Raw genomic sequence first — 22564 nt, forward strand, 5'->3', positions numbered from 1 at the left:
AGTGGATAAGTGGGAAATTCACACTGCGCCATCATTTTTTGTTGAGTAAAACATGTTTTAAGAAAATATTATGTTGGTTATTCCTTAAACATACCGTGCGTATATAGGTATATATATATATATTTTTTTTTTGCATTTTGACACCATGCAAATATTGTATAGTTATGTAAAATTTAAATATTACAATAATACACTTCTTCTTCGAACCCTTATCCGCACCCGATGGTGCATAGGGCACTGCATCATATAAATGCAGTATTGTCTTGACCTTGATGACATGAAAGAAAGGTGATCAGCCCTCGCCTTCAGGTACCAGTCTAGGGTAATATTGAATAAATATTAGAGTGAAAATTACTTAAAATTATTTAACCCCTACCTGGTAATAGAGTCCGGGACTTCTAGTACGGTAGACGAGCATGCTGACCATTACACTACGAAGGTTGACATAATATACAATATTTAAAACGCGTTTTTTAATGCCTCCTAATTTAATGCTTAAATTAAGTTTAATGCCTCTTACCTGTATCTGATTTCTACGTCGTTGTCGTTGTCTACTCGAAGTGGTCCATATCTCCTCTGCGCCAGCCTGATCCTTCTCTCCCTCCACAGTTCCTGCTCTTCGTCTTGGTGCTCTTCTTCCACCCCGAAGAAGAGAGCAGTCTCCCTCTTCACGAAGTTTCTGACTTGTTCCTTTCTAGACATGGTCCTCCCCAACCTGGGAGTGACGTCAGCCGGCGGAGACGCGGGGGGAGTGGCTTGTATCATCTGTTGCTGCATCATCTGCTGTTGCTGTTGCATCATCTGCTGTTGCATCATCTGTTGCTGCTGGTTGCTGGCCTGCTGCTGCATCATCTGCTGTTGTTGGTTGCTAGCCTGTTGCTGCTGTTGTTGTTGCTGCTGCTGCTGTTGCTGCGAAGTCATCTGCTGCGTCGGGAGCGGAGAAGACATGGGCGGTGGATGGGAGGCTGGGGCCGGAAGTTGCGCCGGAGTAGATTGACGCTCGACTGTAGAATTTCCGCTACTCGATTGGTTTCCGCTTTGTGACATGTTGTTGCCGAGGGACGTCACAGGACGCCTGAAAAGAAGAGAAAAAAAAATTAGTGTCTAACATAAATTGTATGGAGCTTATTAGACCAGCATTAAATCATATGACAATTAATTCAATTACTTTTAAGAAGACCTGTCCTTAATTTTAAAAAATATGTCGACATGATATTTTTTTCTTTTAATTAGAGACATCAATTTAATGCTTTTGAAATGTATTTTTAGATATTCAATTCACGTAGTTAAGAAAATAATATTTGGAAAAAATGAAATTCAAATGAACCTTTCTAGTTTCTGGAGAGAAATCCTCCTATCTAAAGGGATATAACACTAAATATCATTTTATTATATTTAGTTTATATGTAATATTAAAGTTAATTCAATCATAAACAATGATGCAAGGTTACGAAGTTAATGCCAAAACGTTAAGTCAAATCAAAAATATTATTGTATTTATATTTACTCAATATTTTCACGTATTGTTACTGCCGCATTTTAAAACCTTTTAAAAAATAATCTTTTTTTAAAAATTATATATATATTTAAGTAAAGCATATATGTATTTCAGCTAAACACAGGCTATACGTAAACAGTGGAAATACGCATTTTTAAGATGTAATTTATCGTGTATATTAATAAAGAAATGTAAATAACTATAATCTAAATATTGGTTTATTTAAAAGGTAAAAAGAGGTAAAGAAACACCGTTCATATAAAATATACATATATTTTCACGTGCTTGTCCAGAGAACGTGTAGGTTTATTCAATTTTAATTTTTGTTCAAAGTTCAAACACATTTCAAGTTTAAACACATTTACGTGTCTGATATTTTTGCATGTCGCGTTTACAATTCTAAATATATACATCAAAACTTATTTAGAAGTAAATAATAACTCGCGACATTCTCGCGAAACTTATTTAAGGGTGCCACCATCCCTTATCTAACATGATCTCATCTCAGTTTGCAAAGAGACTTTATGACATGCTTCACGAGTACATGCATATTATATTGTTTGTGACTTTGTGCTTCACATTGTTTGACATTCGGGAGTAGGCATAAAATACATATTTGTATGGAGTTCTTTCAAAATTTAATACGTTTATGTATTGTTCCCGAAATGAAATAGAACTTTCTTGGTGTGACGTACGTGTAACAGAGTATGGACGTACTCGTAAGTGCATATATGGGTACAGTTAGTGACGTGCGTAGCTAAATAGTTATGGTGACATTAAACATTCTTGTTTAATGTAGGACGCAATGCCTTGGATAAGTTGACTGTTGTTCTCCAGAATCAGATAACGTCGTCCACAACTTCATTTCATCAACTCGATTGCACGCTTTTTCAAATCTACAAATGCACAAAAGAGTTTCGTATTTTTTACAAGAAACTTTTCTGTCATTGCGCAAAGCAAAAATTTGATCCGCACATTCTCATCCATTCATAAAAGCACTCTGAGCATCCTTTCACTTTGAACACATTTTCTCATTCGTTGTGGTTCTAACCCTCTCGATCAATATCCTTCCATACATCTTACCAACAACGCTCGGAAGACTAATAACTCAGTGATTCCTACACTCCTCCCTAGAACCTTTTTCCATGTACAGAGGGATAACTGCTCTTCTGCAGAGATAGGTTTAAAAGTCTAAATAGCTATATCAGAACGATTTATCCACCACTTGCACAGGCTTGATGACGTAAGCAAGCCGATAAATATTGAATAGTCAAAAGATATGAAAATTCACTATTTAATGCTCCAAATATGCTATTTGGATAAAGAATTTATTTTATGACAACCATAAAACAGTATTTTGTATATATTTTTTTATATATTATCGATATGTATTTACTCCACACATGTATATATCCTAACATTACAATTATACATATGTCAACTTAGCATTACATTTTACAATTGTTACAACTCTGTCAAAAATCTTTACTCAGAAATTTTCCAATTGTATATTTTAAAAAAATCAATCATACTTTGTTAGCGATGTCTGTAATTAAATCTACGAAACTATTATTTCTGAGAAAAAGCGTATTTAAATTTGGCGAAAATTCGTGATTTTTAGGTTTCGAATAAACCCTTCTCTGAAATTCCATCTCATGAAAAATTGTAACGAAACGGTAGAAGCTTTCTCTACGTGGGAAAAAAGCTTGTTTCAATGTAAATTTAGATCGTTGCGGTTAGATAGTAATTTCCAACCCTCCGAGCCGGGGGAGGTTCTCCTGACTAATGTTTTGCCTTTACACAAGCGTGAATTAATGCGACATATGAAGTTATTCCTATTCTACCACCCCTTCAAGGCGACAATTATTATCACAAAAGGTAATTTCTCCGCGTCAATTGGATTAAATTCCCTGGGGAACGGGTTCATGTTGATATGTGGATCCTAGCATAGCTTCCTAATTGATCCTCTTCTAGGATAATGTAAATACTAGGGCACTAGGAAAATTACTCATCCTTATATGAAAAGTTGTATCTACTTTGTGGATTCCGACGAAAATTATTACGACATGATCAAACCGAGTAAAAATTTCAGCTACTGAAAAAATCAACACGACCCAAGGCTCAATCGTAATCAAATTGCGTTGCGATATAAACTGATTTGAAAAAGAATCGAGTTTGGGTAAATATGCATGAGAATTTAAATTTTCGAAAGAACAGTAACGTAAAAAAAAACATATGATGGAGTTATTTTCAATTTCAATCTAGCATGATTGAATTGAATTTACTTATTTTCTTAATAAGGCGTTCGGAAAAACAATATCTTTTTAAATAAGGATTATTTTTTCTTTCCTATGTACTTAATTAGACTGATCATTTTTTTTTCTTCGTACATGAGACGCGCGCATTCAATAGCAATCATATTCATCCGAAATGGTAACAAAAATACAAAATACAAAAAAAAATGTTGTTTCTTGATTGTGTACGTGTAACAATGATTAATAACGTTTTGAGGATTTATAAAATAGCAAATTATACGAATGTAGAACGTTCAAAAGTCGAGGCACGCCTGGATATATTTCGAGGCGTTCGTTCTACTAGGTGTGGATATGATTAGAAAATCCTTTTTAGAAATATTATTTTAGGAAAAATCCATAGCTTTCCGAATTATATCGCGAATCGACATGGTTTTGATTAGCAAACAGGAAAACAATAACTTACGTCTTCGAGTAATTTCTGATGAAAAGAGTATGATGCAGTGGTTCAATAATAATTTTGTGCGAAATAAAGTTAATGAATAGAAAAAAAAGAGATTTAAAAAAAATGGAGAGCATTCTTAAGAAATGAAGTAGAATCACCGTTATTTTTAATGATACAGCCAAAATGAAATACTCGTCTGCAGAATAGTGACAATCAGTGGGATTTTTTTTCAGTGACATCGTGAAACAATAATAAAAGAAATAAATGTGCGGGAAATGTAAAAAAAGGAATGGAACCAATATCGAGGAATGGCGGAGGCTTCCGGCCGGCGCTGTGTATCGGAAGCAAGAAACAAATAGAAAAGAACACAGGAGAACTATTTACTCGGGCTCGTGTAAACACAGAGGAGGCAATATTATGAAGCAAGTGTGACGTCACCCGAACCGGGCGTAGCCGCTCCCTTGCGACAGTTTACACTTTTCCATGTCAGGGAGATAAGCCGCAGATATATCGTTATTCCACTATCGGTTCAAATGGATTAAGACCTGAATAAGAAAGTGCAGAGTATTGAAGCGCGTAAACATTGTACGTTTTCTATTGAAAATCACCTAAGAACTTTTGAAATTAACCGAAGAAGGATTGGAAGACTCTTTAAATGGAAAGAATGTATTTACAAATCAACCCGTTGTGATTAAGTATATTTAAATAGAACATAAAATATAACCCAGTCAGGGATTCAAAATAATAATAACAAAATCATTTAAAAGATAAATATTTGTGTTTTTATTACATATTAACAAAAATACTTCAATTCCTACTATTTCTGTGAGCCTAAGGGGCTCATTATTAGAAATAGGTATCAAATTGTGGTAGAGTGGATTCGAACCAAGAAACTCTGACTCAAGAGTCCGCGACACTTACCACAGGACCATAACCCGATACAATACAAAATTGAAAAATTACTTTTTGGAAAGATATTTTTGTTAGTTATGTGTTATTTGTTCTTATTTTTTCCATTAAACATGCTTCTTAACTTATGTTTTTTATGTGCCTTTTAATTGTACCTTTTATTTATATTTTACATTTTGCTCTTATTTGTTACTTTCTGAACTTAATCCCATGTCCCAAAATGAGTAGTGGAAATTTACTCATTGTAAATATTTTATGTGACTAATGCATGTAATTTGTTTAAATAAATAAATATATATGTAGGACAAAGTAACAGAAATAGTAATTATTATTCTAATATTATAACGAAATAAAGGAGGACAATAGTGCGCAGGCGCCAAGTGTGGTCACTATGACCCAAAAGTTATTATAGATAGAAGTTTCTATCAAATAAAACCTAAAATTTAATGTACTAAAATGGTCGATTCAGAGGCAGTAACGTTTATTTATTAATAAAGTAAAATATAACATAAATTTGTATTCAAACTCTATTCCCACCAAAAATTTAAAACAAAAATAACATTATGAACTAAAAATTACATTTCTTTTTGATTGGCCATATGTGTTAACTATAAAAAAAATAGCAAAAAAACATCAAATTCGCAATAATGTTAACTTTGAAATTATTTAAAACAATATACAAATTGAAGATTTAAGCAAATGACAGCAAAGAGACACTTCAAATATAAATTACACCGTTTCAAAAATAAATAGGTAAAATATAATTTCAAATTTCAAAGTCTTAGATTGCAAGAAAACTTGCAAGATCGTCGTTAGTACTGAAAGGGTAATTCCCTAAGTTGAACATCCGATTAGGAAACAGAGATCAGAGGGGGAGTTCCGGTAATCCGGTTCGTTATAAGCTGCAATCGGAAACTTTCAGGAAACGAATACGTTCCTAATGACGCTGCACTTTTACAAGCGACTTAACTTAATGCATTTACGCATTCTTTAATCGATTATACTTAACTAATTACATGCAAATCGACTTTAATATATCATGATATAAAGTTTTTTTTTTTAATTTTTATTATTAATCACATTTTACGTGTTATTCAAGTCAGAGAGTTGGATGTATCATGTTAGTTTTTGAAATATGAACTGGAAATGCGAAATTATCTGAAAATATTACTTGCATAAACTCAGCAAATTCAAAAATAACTATTAACTTATAACTATGAAACAGGAGTATTTCAAAAAAATATATTTATAAGTTATATAAAAAAATTAATGTCAAAAAGCTCCAGACCCCTTCAATACAGAATTTAGAAAGCAGTAACAATAATGTGAGCTAGAACTTTTTATATTTCGATATTTAAAAAGAAAAATTACAGGATTTACTGCACATGTGACTTCAAGAACTAAAATTTATTAAAAAATCAAGAAGTTTGTTAAAAAAATATGTTTTTGAACTTTAACTCCGTTTTGAAGTTATTTATAGAACGTTTTGAAGTTTATTTATTTTTTCATATTTAAATTATGGTTTTAATGTTTATTTTTAAATTGATGACAAATGAATAATGATTTTTATTATGTTTCCAATACCCTAAAATATACTAACATTAATATAAATAATTAATGTGTGTATAACAAACGTTCTAAAAACAAATTTACTATTAAGGCACTATTACTATTTACTATTGTGACACGCAAACCTAAAATCTTTTTTAGCGGATTAAAATAGTATGTAAGGGAGTAAAAATAGTGAAAAAACAATAAAAATATTTTCGGAACATCATAATTTCCCTTTGGGGAAGTCAAAAATGCGTTTCGGTACATTCAACAAATACAACAATTGCAGCTCTAATGCATTATGCGCATTAAAACCATCCATCACTTCTTATAAAACACTCGAACAATATCGCTACATAAATGTGTCACCGTTAACTAAAATGACAACAGTGATAAAAAGTACAACAACCATTTGCCTCTCGTTTTACAGCGTCAAAAACAATTCCAGTATCCCAAGTCCCATATATCACGGCCGCCATTTCGGCAGTTGAAAAATTGACCAATCAGTCACTCGGACGGGACGCCATTTTGTGCTACAGTTCGAAAAGCGCCTGCATGACAAAATGGCGGGAATTTACTCGCGCGTTCGTCATCGGACTCTATCAATCAAAAGGAAATGAATCAACGTAATCCACACTACAAAGTGCACTAACTAACTACTCCATTGCGAACGCAGTGCGTTTTGTTTCACTGCTATTTACATTTAATTTTACTAACTGTCGGTACACGCATTTGTACCATTCCGAAAATTGTACAAAATAGCGACGGTATCTCCTGAAAACCAAAACATCGAAATTGGGCTTATAAATAAGTCTTTACGTTTTTCATAATAAACATACATTAAAGACATTTTTATACACTTAACAAAATCTTTATTCATTCATTAATTCGGCGGGCATTTTGTGGTAAAATCTAACCATTTTTAATATAAGTTTAAATTTGTTAGTTTAACCAGTATTTCTCAAAATCCATTGCGACACGTATTTCGATGCATTCCGCATCATTTTCAAATACCACGGTTTTCAAGCACGGTGTTTATTACGCGGGATGCATTGAAACACGTGTCACAAAATATTTTAAGAAATACCGGTATTTAACAAGTAAAACTTGACTTAAAAACAATATCTTCATTTAGGGTAGGATTTCTCAAATAATATTATAAAAGGCCAATATTTGCCAAATTTTCAAAAACTTAACACTGTAAAGTATGAAATACCCCACCCAATGAGAGCTTTGCTTTTAATGAACAAGTTTTACTGCGAGAATAAGTCGATGTTGCTCTCAACACCTTATCATCAAAAGGAAAATATTTTATTGTGAAATACAAGTGACAAAACAAAATTCAATACACTGTTGAAACAATGAAGGAAACTTTCATACCATTTTATTCAACGAGAATTAATTTCTGAATATATATTTATATATATATATATATATATATATATATATATATATATATATATATATATATATATATATATATATATATATATATATATATATATACATATATATATATATATATATATATATATATATATATATATATATATATATACATATATATATATATATATATATATATATATATATATATATATATATATATATATATATATATATATATATATATATATATATTGACAAACAAAGCCATATAATGTTATTTATGTGGATACAGTTGTTCAAAATAAGTATTTGATAATATTAATCTTTGGGTAAGATTTTAACTGACTCAAAATAATGAATAAAATTTATTATGCAATTGAATTGGTTCGTGGTCCCTTAGGTGGTCGCGGACTTCTTCTACTGTTTTAATGTTCTAGCGCACTCTTTTTTGGCAAGATTATCCCAATGCAGAGGATCCTCTTATCCCTAGCATACTCGATATTTATGAATACTTCTCAATTGTGAAAAACTTTCACCAGTAATAAATTGAAAATGGCGTACAATAATGCCTACCGATAATTATTCCAATTACCTCTGTAAGCATAGTGCTTTTAAAATGTTGGACGCGTAGACTCTTGTACCACCCTATTACACCATAAATCATGAAAATATAACCATAAATCATGAGCTAGAGCAGAATGGACACAGTTCTCAATATGCACTCTGTGGACTAAGTCAACTTGGCTGTCGCCTCCCCATTTATTGTTTGCATTTTATATTTCTCTAAATAGTTTAATTTTACCTTTTTCGTTTATTTCTTAATTGCATCTTTTTTAATCCTATTCTCTTAATATTTTATATTTTGAAAGCATTTTTAACTTTATGGTATGGTAATAAAACACTTTCCTTATTATTCAACGTTCACTTTAAGTAATGTTTACGTTTTTTTAAGTGGTATTCCACCATGTGAAAGATGAACGATAAAGGAGAGTGTTTATTAATAAAAATGTGAAAAATATACAACATAACGATCAATTATTATTAAATCTGTTGTAGATAATTTTTGAACTGTGAGTTTTTAAAAAGTCGTTAAAACGTTATCACCATAAGTCATGTTACTATATATATAATAACTTTGAAATACTGCGATTTTTTCGTATCGCAATATTATTCCGTTAACTACATAATGTAAGAGAAAATATATATTTAATAACGATAAAAGGACCCAATATGTATTATACATAGACAATAATAGGAAGCATACCTTATGTAAGTTCATAAAAGCGAGGGCGTGTTACCCTTCCTGTATAATAAAACAATAAACGGAAATCATAAAAAAACGCGGGAAAGGTCACAACCTAATTTACATTTAGAAAAGAACGAAAAGATACAAATTTAAATCTGGAAGTCTGTAAATATACAATTTTATTTGAGTCGTTTCTGCAATTCACAAGAACGCAACTAATTCCAATATTTTATAATGATTTTGAAAGTTTTTTTTAAATGTTTGTTCAACACTAGACCAAAAAAAAATTAAAAAAATCTTATTATTTACCTTTATATGCCTTAAATTTTAAAGAATAGAAAAATAAAAATATTCATTAATCTAACCTTACTTTATTTGTGTATTCAGACATCGTCTAATGTTTCATTTGTTTCTACAGGAAACCAAAACTAACTTCAATGTTTGCAAAAATAAACCCCAAATTTACACTGAGCAAAATATCAAATCACTTTTTAAAAAACATTCATCAAATTTTCATGTCTCCATGATTACCTGTGGATCAAAAACACGCGAAATCCGCCCTTAAACTGAATTGACCGAATGAACACATTCACTTGTAATAAATTCAGCATGAAACAGACTTGCGTCGGATGAAACCAACGACTAGAGCCTTCAGCCAAAATGTTAATTACCTCTTCAATTATTCAACACACTTTAAACAAGCTCTGGAAACAAAATATGTAACATGTACATGCCAAACCGTGTTACGGATAAAAAAAATTACTGCATTCAGTTACGTTGAATAAAAAAAACATCAATATTAGATACAGAAAAAAAATCAAATATGACTTTTTGGAGGTAATCTAGATTTTTAAACAAGTAAGTGGATACACTCAAAATATTGTAAATAAATAAATTGGTCAAATTATAATCTAAAAATAAAAAGGTAAAGAGTGTTTTCTAGCGTTTCTCGATTATGTGAATATAATAGAAGATTCGGACGTCACATACAAATGAAAGAGTTTCTGCTTAACAAAAAGCTTCTCTCATCTCATCGTAGATGTCTTCAGTTAAATTCTAGTTGATTCAAACAGTTTGTTTCGAAATAAATCAACTTACTTAGAAGTTTCAAGAATTTCAGTAGTGTGGTTGTCAATCGTGGGTAGAATTGGTGAATGTAACACGTGTGTAAAGTGATCACTTAAACTAGCCTATGACGGTCGTAAGCCCCATAAATGCCCAGACATCCATATTCTTCTTGAGATGTTATTGATCTATGTTGAGATGTAAAAAAAACTCCTAATTAGAGAAAACACAGATTTGTGAACAAGTATTTGGACACACTCAAAGTGTTGTAAATTTATAGTAAAAAATAAAAAATTACCAGCGTGTGTGATATGCGCTTTCTACCCCATAAATAAATCACTTCCCTAACAAATTAATGAGCAAAACATACGATGGGAAACGGCGAAAATTGAAAAATCTGTTGATTACTTTTACGATAATTGTTTCCCCCCTAATGGATTCCATAATTCAGAATTGAGTTGAAGAATGTAGGAAGGCTGGATGAAGAATGGAGGGACTGAAAGGAAACCTGAGAAGATGATTGGGGAAGAAAATAGGTCAATGTGGAAAAGTGCGTCATTAACTTCAGACTTGTATAAAATAATGCGCCTTCGCAATTAACGGAGTACAGATTTATTATACTAGACATTGTACGCCTGATTCATTTATCTAGATTAGATGTCAAAACAAAGAATGGTCAATTTATAAATATAATAAATATGCAAAGACTAGATACTAAGATAGTTTGTACACATACTAAGATATTAAGCCTTAAGATATAATTAAGTCTTGGGGACATTCGACGAAAACAAAATTAAAAATGGTTCAAAATCTGCAATATTTCACAATCAAAAAAATTGTACCCAGTCGTATATATATATATATAATCAAAGGGACAATCCAATCTTGATATATTATGTTCTTCTTTGAAAAAAAAATATGAGAATCTCCAAAACGCTAAGGTCCAGTATTTGAAAAGTTTAATTTTCTCTTAATCCAAGTTACATTTCAAGTAATTGTTTTTTTTTCTTATACCACAATTTTGTTATTGTTTGTTTTGTTTTTCTTCAAAATAAATATATGATTATTGAAAGGTAAGGAGTTTAAAAAATATTTCTTTTTCAAAATATACATTCTAAAAAAGAATTTAGCGTGAACAAACGTCTAGCCTTCAGCGCGACCGAGCTCGTTGTGATTTGAACGCTTGAGATCTATGCCTTGACGCCGAATCAATAAACGATACAGGATCAATATAATAACAAGGATTATTAATTGTTTGCCTTGTGAACTTGAATAAATTTAAACGGATACATTTCCCATCAACAACTGTGAGCAAAGAGCTTGTTGTGCTCGTATTAATTACGTCGGTAACTGGATGCTTATTAAAATATTGAAATATTTATATTATATAACTTGTAGGTTTGTACATCCTTCCCCAAACAACAACTTCCAAAGTTTCGTCATATCTCTTACCGCTGTAGGTATGTATTCAAGATATCCAACTTTTATTGGACTAATTACCTTTACCTACAGAAGATAACCCAACTTTGGAGCGATAAACTTTAATGTCGATCGTTATTATTTTATACTGCTTGAAATTAAACCAAGAACACTTATATTTTAACTATTAAGACTGTTTATTTTTAAATATTATAATAATAAAATACATATTTATATATATATATATATATATATATATATATATATATATATATATATATATATATATATATATATATATATATATATATATATATATATATATATATATATATATATATATATACATATATATATATATGTATATATATATATATATATATATATATATATATATATATATATATATATGTATATATATATATATATGTATATATATATATAAATATATATATATATATATATATATATATATATATATATATATATATATATATATATATATATATATATATATATATATATATATATATATATATATATATATATATAAATACAATATTTATATTAATATTTCATTGTTTATGTAAAAAAAAAATTGTAAAACATATATGGCTAACTAAGTATTGCACCTATCACTAAGTCAAGCTGGAATAAAAATATATTATTATTATATGTATGTGTATATAAAAATTGGATCGTCACCTAACCCAATGTCACACGACGCCACTTGCAAAAGTTACAACATCTTACGATAGGTGATTAATTATGCGCCACCCTGTACTTTCATCATTTACACATTCATAAACATAATTTATATGTTTTTTTACAAAGACCCACCCAGCCACTTTTTGTGTCTTGTAGTTGCGTTCTTTTTAAAAGTTTTCGAGATTACATTAAAATTGTTAAAAGCTCACCATTAATATGAATTCTGTCTGTACATAGTAAATAAGTAAATTTACTAGTAAAATTATCTGATCCAGTGTCCTATGTGCCATTTTACAGGGATGAAAAGATAAAGAATAGTAAGAAGGCATTTTGAAGATATATTATGTTTAAAAATGATAATTCCTTCGGAGTTAGTTCAGAATCTCTTTGCCGTGGCGCTTTAAATATCTTATTACGGTAATTTAAGGGTTGTTTTCTCTTGCGTAACTTTTCGCCGTGCCAAGGCCGCCATATTTGATAAATTACCAATGTAAAGCAAACCTGAATACATAATAGCCGGGTCCTTAATTAACATAATAAATTTGATATAAATACGAGTAAAACGATTCCGCGTTATTAAGAACAGAGTGGAGGTCGCCAGCGTCACACAACAGGTAAATTAAGGGACAAAATTAAAACGTAAGTGTTTATTCAAGCGCAAGAACACAGTCATATTTCATTATTTATTGATTTGGCTTTTATTTTTAGAACTCCATTTTAATTTCCGTATTAATTTTAAATCAAACACAGATTTTTTTTAATCTACTTAGTTGTCTTTTACTAACAAAAACACATAAAAAATTAATGTAAGTACGAATGACATTCGTTTGATAATGCCCTAATAAGGCGAAACAATTGTCACAATATTAATTTTTAATGTATTTTTGTTAATAAAAACAACTTAGTACACTCAAACAATCTGTGTTTGATTTAAAATTAATACATAAAATAAATAAATTTAAAAAAAAAAATAAAAAAAGATATTACATATTGATGATCTTAAGAAGTGCGAAAAAACATTTCAGTAGATGACGTTTTGCTTATTTTTTTATCATATTATGAAAACTAGGTAATCGCCATGGATCTTCTTCGAAAGACATCTAGATGAATACCAAAGAATTCAAGAATTCTCCAGGGTGGCATCACCCTATCGGAAGATATTATAATTTTTGCAAATGGCGTCGTACGTCAATCATATTTGACATTTGTGAACTAGACAGCTGCAGTTTAAAAACAAATTCAATGTGACGTAAAATTGATCGCCCCATTTTGTTTTTGAATAACCGTGGTTGAATTTGTCAAAGACTGAAACAAAAAAATGTAAAATAAAGTTTGATAAAACTTTGAACTAAAGGCGTCATTCACAATTAACATCATGCGTTATTGTAAAAGAAAAACACTTGTTTATTACCACTTGAGTTTATTTTATTATGACAACTAGTTTCGGAAGCTATGCTTCCATCTTCAAGTCTAAATATAAGCTGTATAATATAAATATAGACATTTTAAACTAGTCGTCATAATAAAATAAACTCAAGTGGTAAAAAACAAGTGTTTTTCTTTTACGATTTCATCTTGTTTTACCACAAAGTGAATTCCGAAACAATAAATAAAATATCGTGCGTTATGGTTGGACCACACTTTATATATGTACAATAATTTCATACATTTCACTATTATTTCAATAGTCTTCATTAAAAAAAAAACATTTGGACTAAAACAAAGTCGTGTTAATAATAACCAGAATGTAATTGAATCTGAAAAGTATTTTTTAAGCATTCGTCAAATAAGTTCGTATGTACATATTATTTTCTAGCGATAGATAAAATACAATTCTTTTTATTTCTTTTTCGTGCGATTTCATGTTTTCATAATCCAATCCGTTGATTAATGATTCGGAGACATTTTAAATGGCTCTGCAACAAGCAGTTTATATCGTAAATACAGCAAGCAAGTCGTAATATAATTAATTCTGACGCTTAATGATAATTAATGTGCCTTAAAGACGTTGATTTATGTATCAAAAGTAATTACATTTGAAACTAGGTACCTACGTTTAATAATTACTATAATTGGCTTCTTTGATTAAGGGTGATCAAATGTTTATCTCATGTCATAAAGGACAAATTCCCTCACGTAACGCGGTCTGCGAACACATCATAAGACGAAAATTGGGGAAGTTTTCACGTAACACTAACATTGCTAATATAAACTTTTTACGGTGTCTAATAAATGTCTCCAATAAATTACTTTTTTCTAAATTTAATCGCCTTAACTGTCACTCTTATTATAGATAAAACGTAACATATTCATTGAAATAAATAAACATGTATTCATAATAATTTTGCCGTAATTACAACTGAGTAAATACAACTTTTTTTTTGTCCGAATGTTGATTCCATTTTTTTTACAATTAATTATCATAATTTAGTTTAGCTGTAACTATTTTACAAACTTAACGTATCTTATTTTCGTGTACTTTATTTTTAATTACTAAGCATATTTGGCATTGTATATACAGGAAACTGTAACTGACCGATAATTTTTGTTTTATATGTAAATATCGTATTTTTATTTATTATTAGGCGTTATTTTCTTTAAAAATATTATAAGTATACAAATACTGAACTTAACCCCGACGAGTCCTGTGAAGTATCATATTCGTCACGTAAGCCAATAAATTAAGCAGTATGTAACAAAACACTTAAACGGTTCCTCAGTGAGAAGCTTTTGCGCAAAGAAATATGAAATATTCCGATGGAAATTGTGTATTGTTCTGCATATGTTATAGTAATGGGGCTCCGGGTACACGAACGTGCAATGGTGCATTCTGCATTCCTCTCAAATATTTCACAGATGCATAATCTCGGTAGGATGTTGTACACTGAACGGGTGAGTGCATAAGGGAGAATTGGCAACGTCGAGCGACATAAACGGCCTGAAAACGTGTCGAGGAATACTGCTCAGCTGAAATTTTGGCAACGCTGCACCAATCTTCAAATAAAATCCACGGCGTTCATTGAATATGAGGTCGGCGTCGAAGATTTTGCGGCGAGCTGGAAAATTCGCTAGCCATATTTTCATTGAAATAAATATTTGCAGGCAGATTCAATTCGAAGGTTCAAAACAGAACATCAGCGGATTTGGAGGGAAATCGATTTTCTCGTTCCTACATTTTTGATACTGTCCCTTGTTGATTTACACATTTACGTTTACGTGATTTACACATACGAAAAAAATCCAAAAAAAATTATTCCTCTTTTGTTCTCTAATTGCTAATATGAAGATAATATCTAAAGATTCACTTTCCTAGCAACAATCAATCGTCGACTGCTGCGATAAAACTGATCGTACGGTGGTTCGCCCGTTTGATTTGTATAACTACTTTTTTATGTTTTTTTTTCTTAAATATTAATTAGTTGCATAAAAAATCCTACCTGGTTTGTACAAAGATTTAAAGTATATTACGTTTAAAAATTTACCTTTCAAAATAATAGTGAATGCGATAATATAAATAGTAAATAATAAAGGAATGAAGTTAATCCCTAGAAACAATACAATAGACACAATAGATTCAATATTTTATATCAATCAAGATTGTCACATAGTTTATTTATTTGCCTTATTTTTTACCACTAAACCTGATAGATATTTATACCCTATTGCCTCATAAATTTTTGTCAATTGCATACTTGAACTTTGATGTGTTACTTGAGCCCAGTACAAAAAAATCTGTATTTGGTCTACAATAATGAACGTATTGACATGATTCATTATTTCCCTGACAGGTGACATTTATTGTCACGATACTTCGATCGATATCACGATCAAAATATGTTTTTGTACTGGGCTCAAGTAACACATCAATGTTCAAGTAGCCCCGTTCTACGGTATCTTCTCTCGCATATTCTGTTTCCAAATAAAATTTTATTTTTCAAAAATTGGATTTATCTACACTAAGTTATGGATATGTAATGACCTCTTATCAAATTTATATAAAGAGTTATGTCACTTGTAATAGTGTTGGCCAATCAAAGCGAATCATTAAACAAAATGAGTACTTTATTGGAAAAAAGTACTCAATTCGTGCAACATTAACCGCTTGCAAATGCCGCGACTAGAAGTGTGAACCATTTGTCTCAAGGAACAATTAAAGAATAAGTACCTACGCCGTAAGAAAGGTTTTATTTCATAGTTAATTTTATAAGTTGTTAGAGAATGTTCTGAATAAATCAATAGACTAAGTATGAAGAATAGCAGCTGGTGGAAATAGGAAAACTGTGAATATCTTAAGGAAACAATTTTCAATGGAAAACTTTGAAGTTAGTGAAAGTTGTAATGGAAATTCATGTTAAGAACCAAAGTTACTACAGAATCTGCTGATGTCTCAAAAAGGACAAAAAATGTTTACAAGTACATTTAAAAAATGTATAGAAAGAAAAAGAAATATCAATTTATTATCGTTTTCACGGAAAACCCAAATGTGAAGTAATTGTTCTAGTTTTTATTTAATTTTCAAAATGTTTTGTAATGAAAACGAACTGACAAACTGGAGATGTGGAAAACGTGGTAGGAAAAGAGTCATCATAAAAAGAAATATCAATATATTATTTTTCTCACGATAAACCCAAATATTGAGTCATTGTGCTGATTTTCATTTTTTGAAGTTTTGTATCGGAAATGAAATAAGAATAAAGAGAAGTATTGTGCGCCGTGAAACGTAAAACGATTCAACTTGATGGATAATATGTATCACTAAATACCCGATTTATATATATATATCCTAAATAGAAAATTTTACCGGCAGTATTCTCCATATTTATCGTGTTGCTAAGAGTCAGATACTACAAATACAATACAGGATAATAAAAAGTTTTTGTTAAAAATAAACCACCTTATGATTTGAAGTTTGTTTACTTTCTGACTAACAAACTATTGTAGTCACAGTACACTCATAAATCCACCGTTCAGGAGATTCTTCGTTTCTGTTGGAATAATTTATAGTTTGTAGAAATGCAAGGCTCTTCCGTGTCTATGCTTAGGTCATTAAGGCGATACTAGAACCGCGAACCATAGCAACTTGTCATGAAGTTACAATTTATTGCCCGTTTTCATACAACTTCTGTTTACTTTACAGTTTTTTGAGGTATACGTTTTCGTGAAATTGGACTGAACCACGTTTGACGATAATCAACCCCGTAACGGACAGTTTCCCGAGGGAACGAGGCGGCATTTACTGGAATTCATCGACGAATAATAACTAAAATTATGCATCCAATTCAGCAACTAAATTTCAAAACGCATATACATTTTTGTACCTACATATTATGAAATAAACATATGAAGAGAATTGTTCATTTTATTATTTTTAATCATTTATACAGCGCTATTTGGGTAAAATACTCTACCTCAAGAGCGCATCGCTGTGCTATTATACGAAATAAAGTATATTCTGGACAAAACAAAAATAAAAGTTAAGTCAAAGGTTAATTTTCCTTTGGGTACAGCGTCAAATTGCCTGAGTACATTCGGGTCCGCTAGGGTTGTATAGCCATCGATCGCACTTTTACCCATACAAAAGTAATTATTTTAAAAATACGGGATTTAGCTAACAAAACTTAATTTTCACTTATTCAAATCATTGTGAAACCGCGTATTTTCGGAAATAAATTAATACAGTTATTTATTTACATAAATAGATCGTCTGTATATAAATAACCATTATGTCCTCGAAGGGATGTATTGAATTACCAAGTAATTGACACATTTAATTTATACCATCTTAGAAGGGATAAAATTATAATGTTTAAATAGCTAATCGAATTGTGGTATTTTTAACTGAATAACGATTTTATCTCATCTTGAAAATTATGAATTTAGTCGTTATGCCACTTGATATTAATTAATAAATTTGTTCGCATTTTCAAGAGACGTCGAAGTTCCATCGAACCGTGAGTGAAGTCCATAACGCTAATTGAAAATCGAACAACTTTATCCCGGCCTAACTTACAGGAGGTTTATGTAGAGGTATCGCAACGTACTATTTTTAGCACATTTTATTTTAAACTCAACATGTAAATAATATATTCGCCAAAATAACCAGTTAATTTTCAAAAATAACCAGTTAATTAAAATAACCGTTAACCGTATTTTATTATTGTACGAGTATCACTACAAAATATCCATCATTTAATTTCAAAGTTATTGATATTTACAGTTAAACTAACTTTTTTAGTTTGAAATTTTAAATTTTAATTTCTTAATAGCAGAACGATAGTGATATTTGATTTACGATAATATATTTTCTCGTATAATAAAATAACGACTGCATAATTTTTTCCATATTTATTTTATTTGACCTAGTTTTATCGTTACCGACATCATCAGGGTGGTGGGAGGCTAGACAAAATTGTTATATATACGACAAGGCCGGGGTTTAAAATTATGATTCATAATTTTTAGAGATTTTTTTTGCCCCAATAAAGAAATATTAATGACCAAGTCACACACATACATTCATCTTTACTAAACCCATTAGAAAAGGACCAATAGATATTGAAATGTCACGTCGATGAGAAAAAACTGCCGGAAATTTTATATTTCAAAGAACACAGCTTCCCAATACAAATGTGTAGTGGGTAAGAGTTGTCGACCAACGCTTCCAGATTCATCCATATATTATTTAAATGTACATATAACAATTCATTTCATAAATAAAATTTTACAAAATCATACCTAAAATCCTTGTCGTAACTTATATTTATTATCACACTACACTACTTTAATTTATTCCATTTCAATTCATTTTCTCCAAAAAATTATGTTAAATCATGGTTTTCAACCCCTGCCTTGTTGTTTGGCCTAAGATTTTGACTAGCCTCCCACCAGTCTGATGATGTTAGCAACGATGAAATCTGGTTAGTGGTCAAATAAAATAAATGTGGAAAAAATCAAATATTTGTTATATTATTACATAAAATACAGTTCCACCAAAAAATGTACATAACTCAAATGATATATTTTAGTGTTTTCTGTTTATTATTTTAAAATTTAAAGATCGAGTGAATGTCCTTCCGACATATATGGGTCAAGAACAGTCGGTAGTTTATTTAATTGTTAAGCATGTTTATTTGAAAATAGCTGTACAAAAGATCGAGCATTTTAATATGCTCTTAAAGCGATGGCTCTTGGCAGTAGGGGAGAGTGCCCATGGATGGGACGTTTTTGATTTTGCCTCTCTAGTTCTTCTCTGTAAAATAAATCACAAAAAGTAAACGTGGTTTCTCTTTATTCAATCTTTTAGCTACAAATATGCCGTACTTTGTTTTCTAAAAAAATTAACCTAACTGCCTGAAAAATCGATTTCAAATCATGTCCTAAAATGTCCCATTCATAAACACCCTCCCATGAGAGGGACACCAGTATACCATGAATAGGACATTAATTAAAATGCTAGATTGATGGAATAATTCTATTTTAAAACAAAAATCATCTGTAGACACTTTCGTATAATACGTAGACACATGTAAAAGAAATTTTATTTAACATTTTTGCAACATTTTTGGCAATTTTATTTTTTTTCATGGGCCACAAAATTTACATTTAAGCCATTGCATAAAACTATATTGATATTTTCCTTCACATATGTGACACTTATTATCCTCCTTTCCTTTTGTTTTTGTCAGTGATACACCTTCTATTTCAACTGATTTATCTGAACTGATCTCTGTCATCACTCATTGAAATATTTTGTTGAAAACTGAGTTTTTTTTAAAACTCTTTTAGCGTTAGGCTTATTTTATGGTCTATCTATAGGTTTTCATTTTCCATTCTTCAATAATTGTATTTTCAAAAACTTGTCCTTTTCTGAAGTGTCAGATATTATACTTAATTTCCCCTTACTGATTTATTTCTGTACTGTAGAACATATTCTTCCAGCTGAATTTAAATACGTGGAAAATATTTCTTCTCGCTTCAGACTGAACTAACTAACTAAAAAAACTAACTTACTATCACGCCGCTTCCCCGCAGGGATAGGTAGAAAGAATATAACGCCACACCACTCTGTCTTTGCAAACATTCTTTTCGCCTCTTCCACGTTTATGCATCTCCTCACTCATACCCGCCGATTGTTACGACTCCAACCTGACCACTTGCAACTATTTGGCTTACCTGATCGTGCCATGTTTTTCTCAGTCTTTCTCTGCTCCTTTTTCCAATAACATTCGCCTAGTAAATTTGTTTAACCGTTTTATCCTCACTCATTCGTTCTACATGTCCAAACCATCTCAACACATTTTTCTTAATTTTATCGATTATGCTTATCTCAGCTTTGCATTCCTTCCTTATTTCACTATTCGAACATCTATCATACATCGTTTTGTCGCACATTCTTCTGAGAGATCGCATTTCGACTGCATTCAGTCTACTTTCATCCTTATTTTGCCAACTCCATGTTTCACTTCCATACATTAGAGTTAGAACCAGGACTCCGTTATGCACTGCCAGTTTAGCTTCCGCTGATAGGCTCTTTTATTTCCTATCAGCCTTTACTTGTTTGACATGTCTATAAAGAGAAGATTTTCCTATTGCATATGTCTTTGCAACCGACCTAATATTTTGCTTTTATTTAAAACCTCTTCTACAGCAGCTTCAATTAGAACGTTGGTGATTGATGGTTGATGAACGATGCCGTGTTTTTGGCATTATAACCTAAAAACAATATAATGTTTACAATGCGTGTAATACAAACGAGTACAAACGATTTTTAATATAAATTAAAAGTATTCGCCATGAATGGGGCAATTTTCCCTTGAGTGGGACCGTCCCATTCATGATCACTGCGCGCGTCCCATTCAAGGAAATGCGTGATTTTTAGAAAAATAGATAAATCGATACATTTATTCTAAAGTAAATTTGATGAAACATACTTTATAATATCCTGAGAGAACCAACTTAAATAATTGTATTTATCAATTGCAGCACTTATCATAACCTATATGTACAAACAAAATCAAATTGCAATATATAATTTACTTTTTGACGCAAAAAAATTGTAACACGTCTTACTCGCTTTACTGTCAGTCGAGAACTAAGGTTTGAGGATTAATCTGTCTAATATCGCAGCGTTAATGTTGGGTAATTTTTAATTTTTTTTTGTAATAATAGTTTGGGCTGGAGGACGATTGTCCCATTCATCCTCTGTCCCACTCGTGGGCACTCTCCCCTAAGTAGTAAACTTGTCCATAATTTGAACAAATCCAATATTTCACTAAGTTTTATTAGTGAACTTTCCATTCAGGCACATAGAAGTACAAAACGACTCCTATCAAAAGTCATTTATTATAAAACTTGTATTCAGCAGCGGTCTTTGAGCCTTTGTATGTAAATATCTGAAAACATCGCTTTGAAGTGAGCTTTCGTTTTATTAGTTATTTAGCTAATATTTTACCAAAAAAGTCTTTTATACTTTGAAAATCATATCTTAAACCATGTCTTCTTGTTCATCTTTCTTATAGATGAATTATAGAAGATATTATATGTAGATATCAGAGATGAAACCTACAACGATTTGGCCGGATACGAATACCAGATTTCCGGCAATGCTTTTGGTCTGAGCGCCAAAAATCCGTCTCCCAGATATTCGGCACGAGAAGTATACGTTTTGCACGCATTTCAGTAACAAATTGTTGCTATCGCATTTTTTAAACAGCCAACTTATTGGCCTAAGTGATCACTTTATACATTTGTGTAACCTTCACCATTCTACCCATTATTGAACATCCGTATTGCGTGAATTTTTTAAAGTTTCATAAAGGCAATGTTGATGGATTATATACATTTCTTTAATTGAACATAGGTCCAGCCAAATGCCAGGTCAAAGCCCTGGGATACTTGGAGTTCCATCTTCATTAGTTTAAAGACGACAAGTTGAGACACTTAAATATTAAAATTTCATCCGCAGGGTGAATAATCCAGTGTCTAACAAAATAATAATAATAAAAAATAGTGATTAATATGAAGAAACTTGCACCTAAATAACATTACAAATTCAATTACTTATTAACGTTATTTTTTACGAT

The 22564-nt window shown here is 30.8% G+C and overlaps 1 protein-coding gene across 1 annotated transcript in view; it reads right to left on the minus strand.

The window, feature by feature from the left end:
* The window catches only part of LOC148305565 (inactive rhomboid protein 2-like), a 262551-nt gene that overhangs the window by 106094 nt on the left and 133893 nt on the right, over window positions 1-22564 (minus strand). Inside the window, exon 5 of the mRNA XM_088266450.1 lies at window positions 521-1075. Coding sequence (XP_088122576.1) covers window positions 521-1075 — 555 coding nt within the window. The remainder of the gene's footprint in view (window positions 1-520; window positions 1076-22564) is intronic.

Source organism: Brachycentrus maculatus, unplaced genomic scaffold (assembly GCF_059751285.1).
Source record: "Brachycentrus maculatus isolate JH-2025_06_01 unplaced genomic scaffold, ASM5975128v1 h1tg000269l, whole genome shotgun sequence".
In the NCBI taxonomy this organism is placed as follows: Eukaryota; Metazoa; Arthropoda; class Insecta; order Trichoptera; family Brachycentridae; genus Brachycentrus; species Brachycentrus maculatus.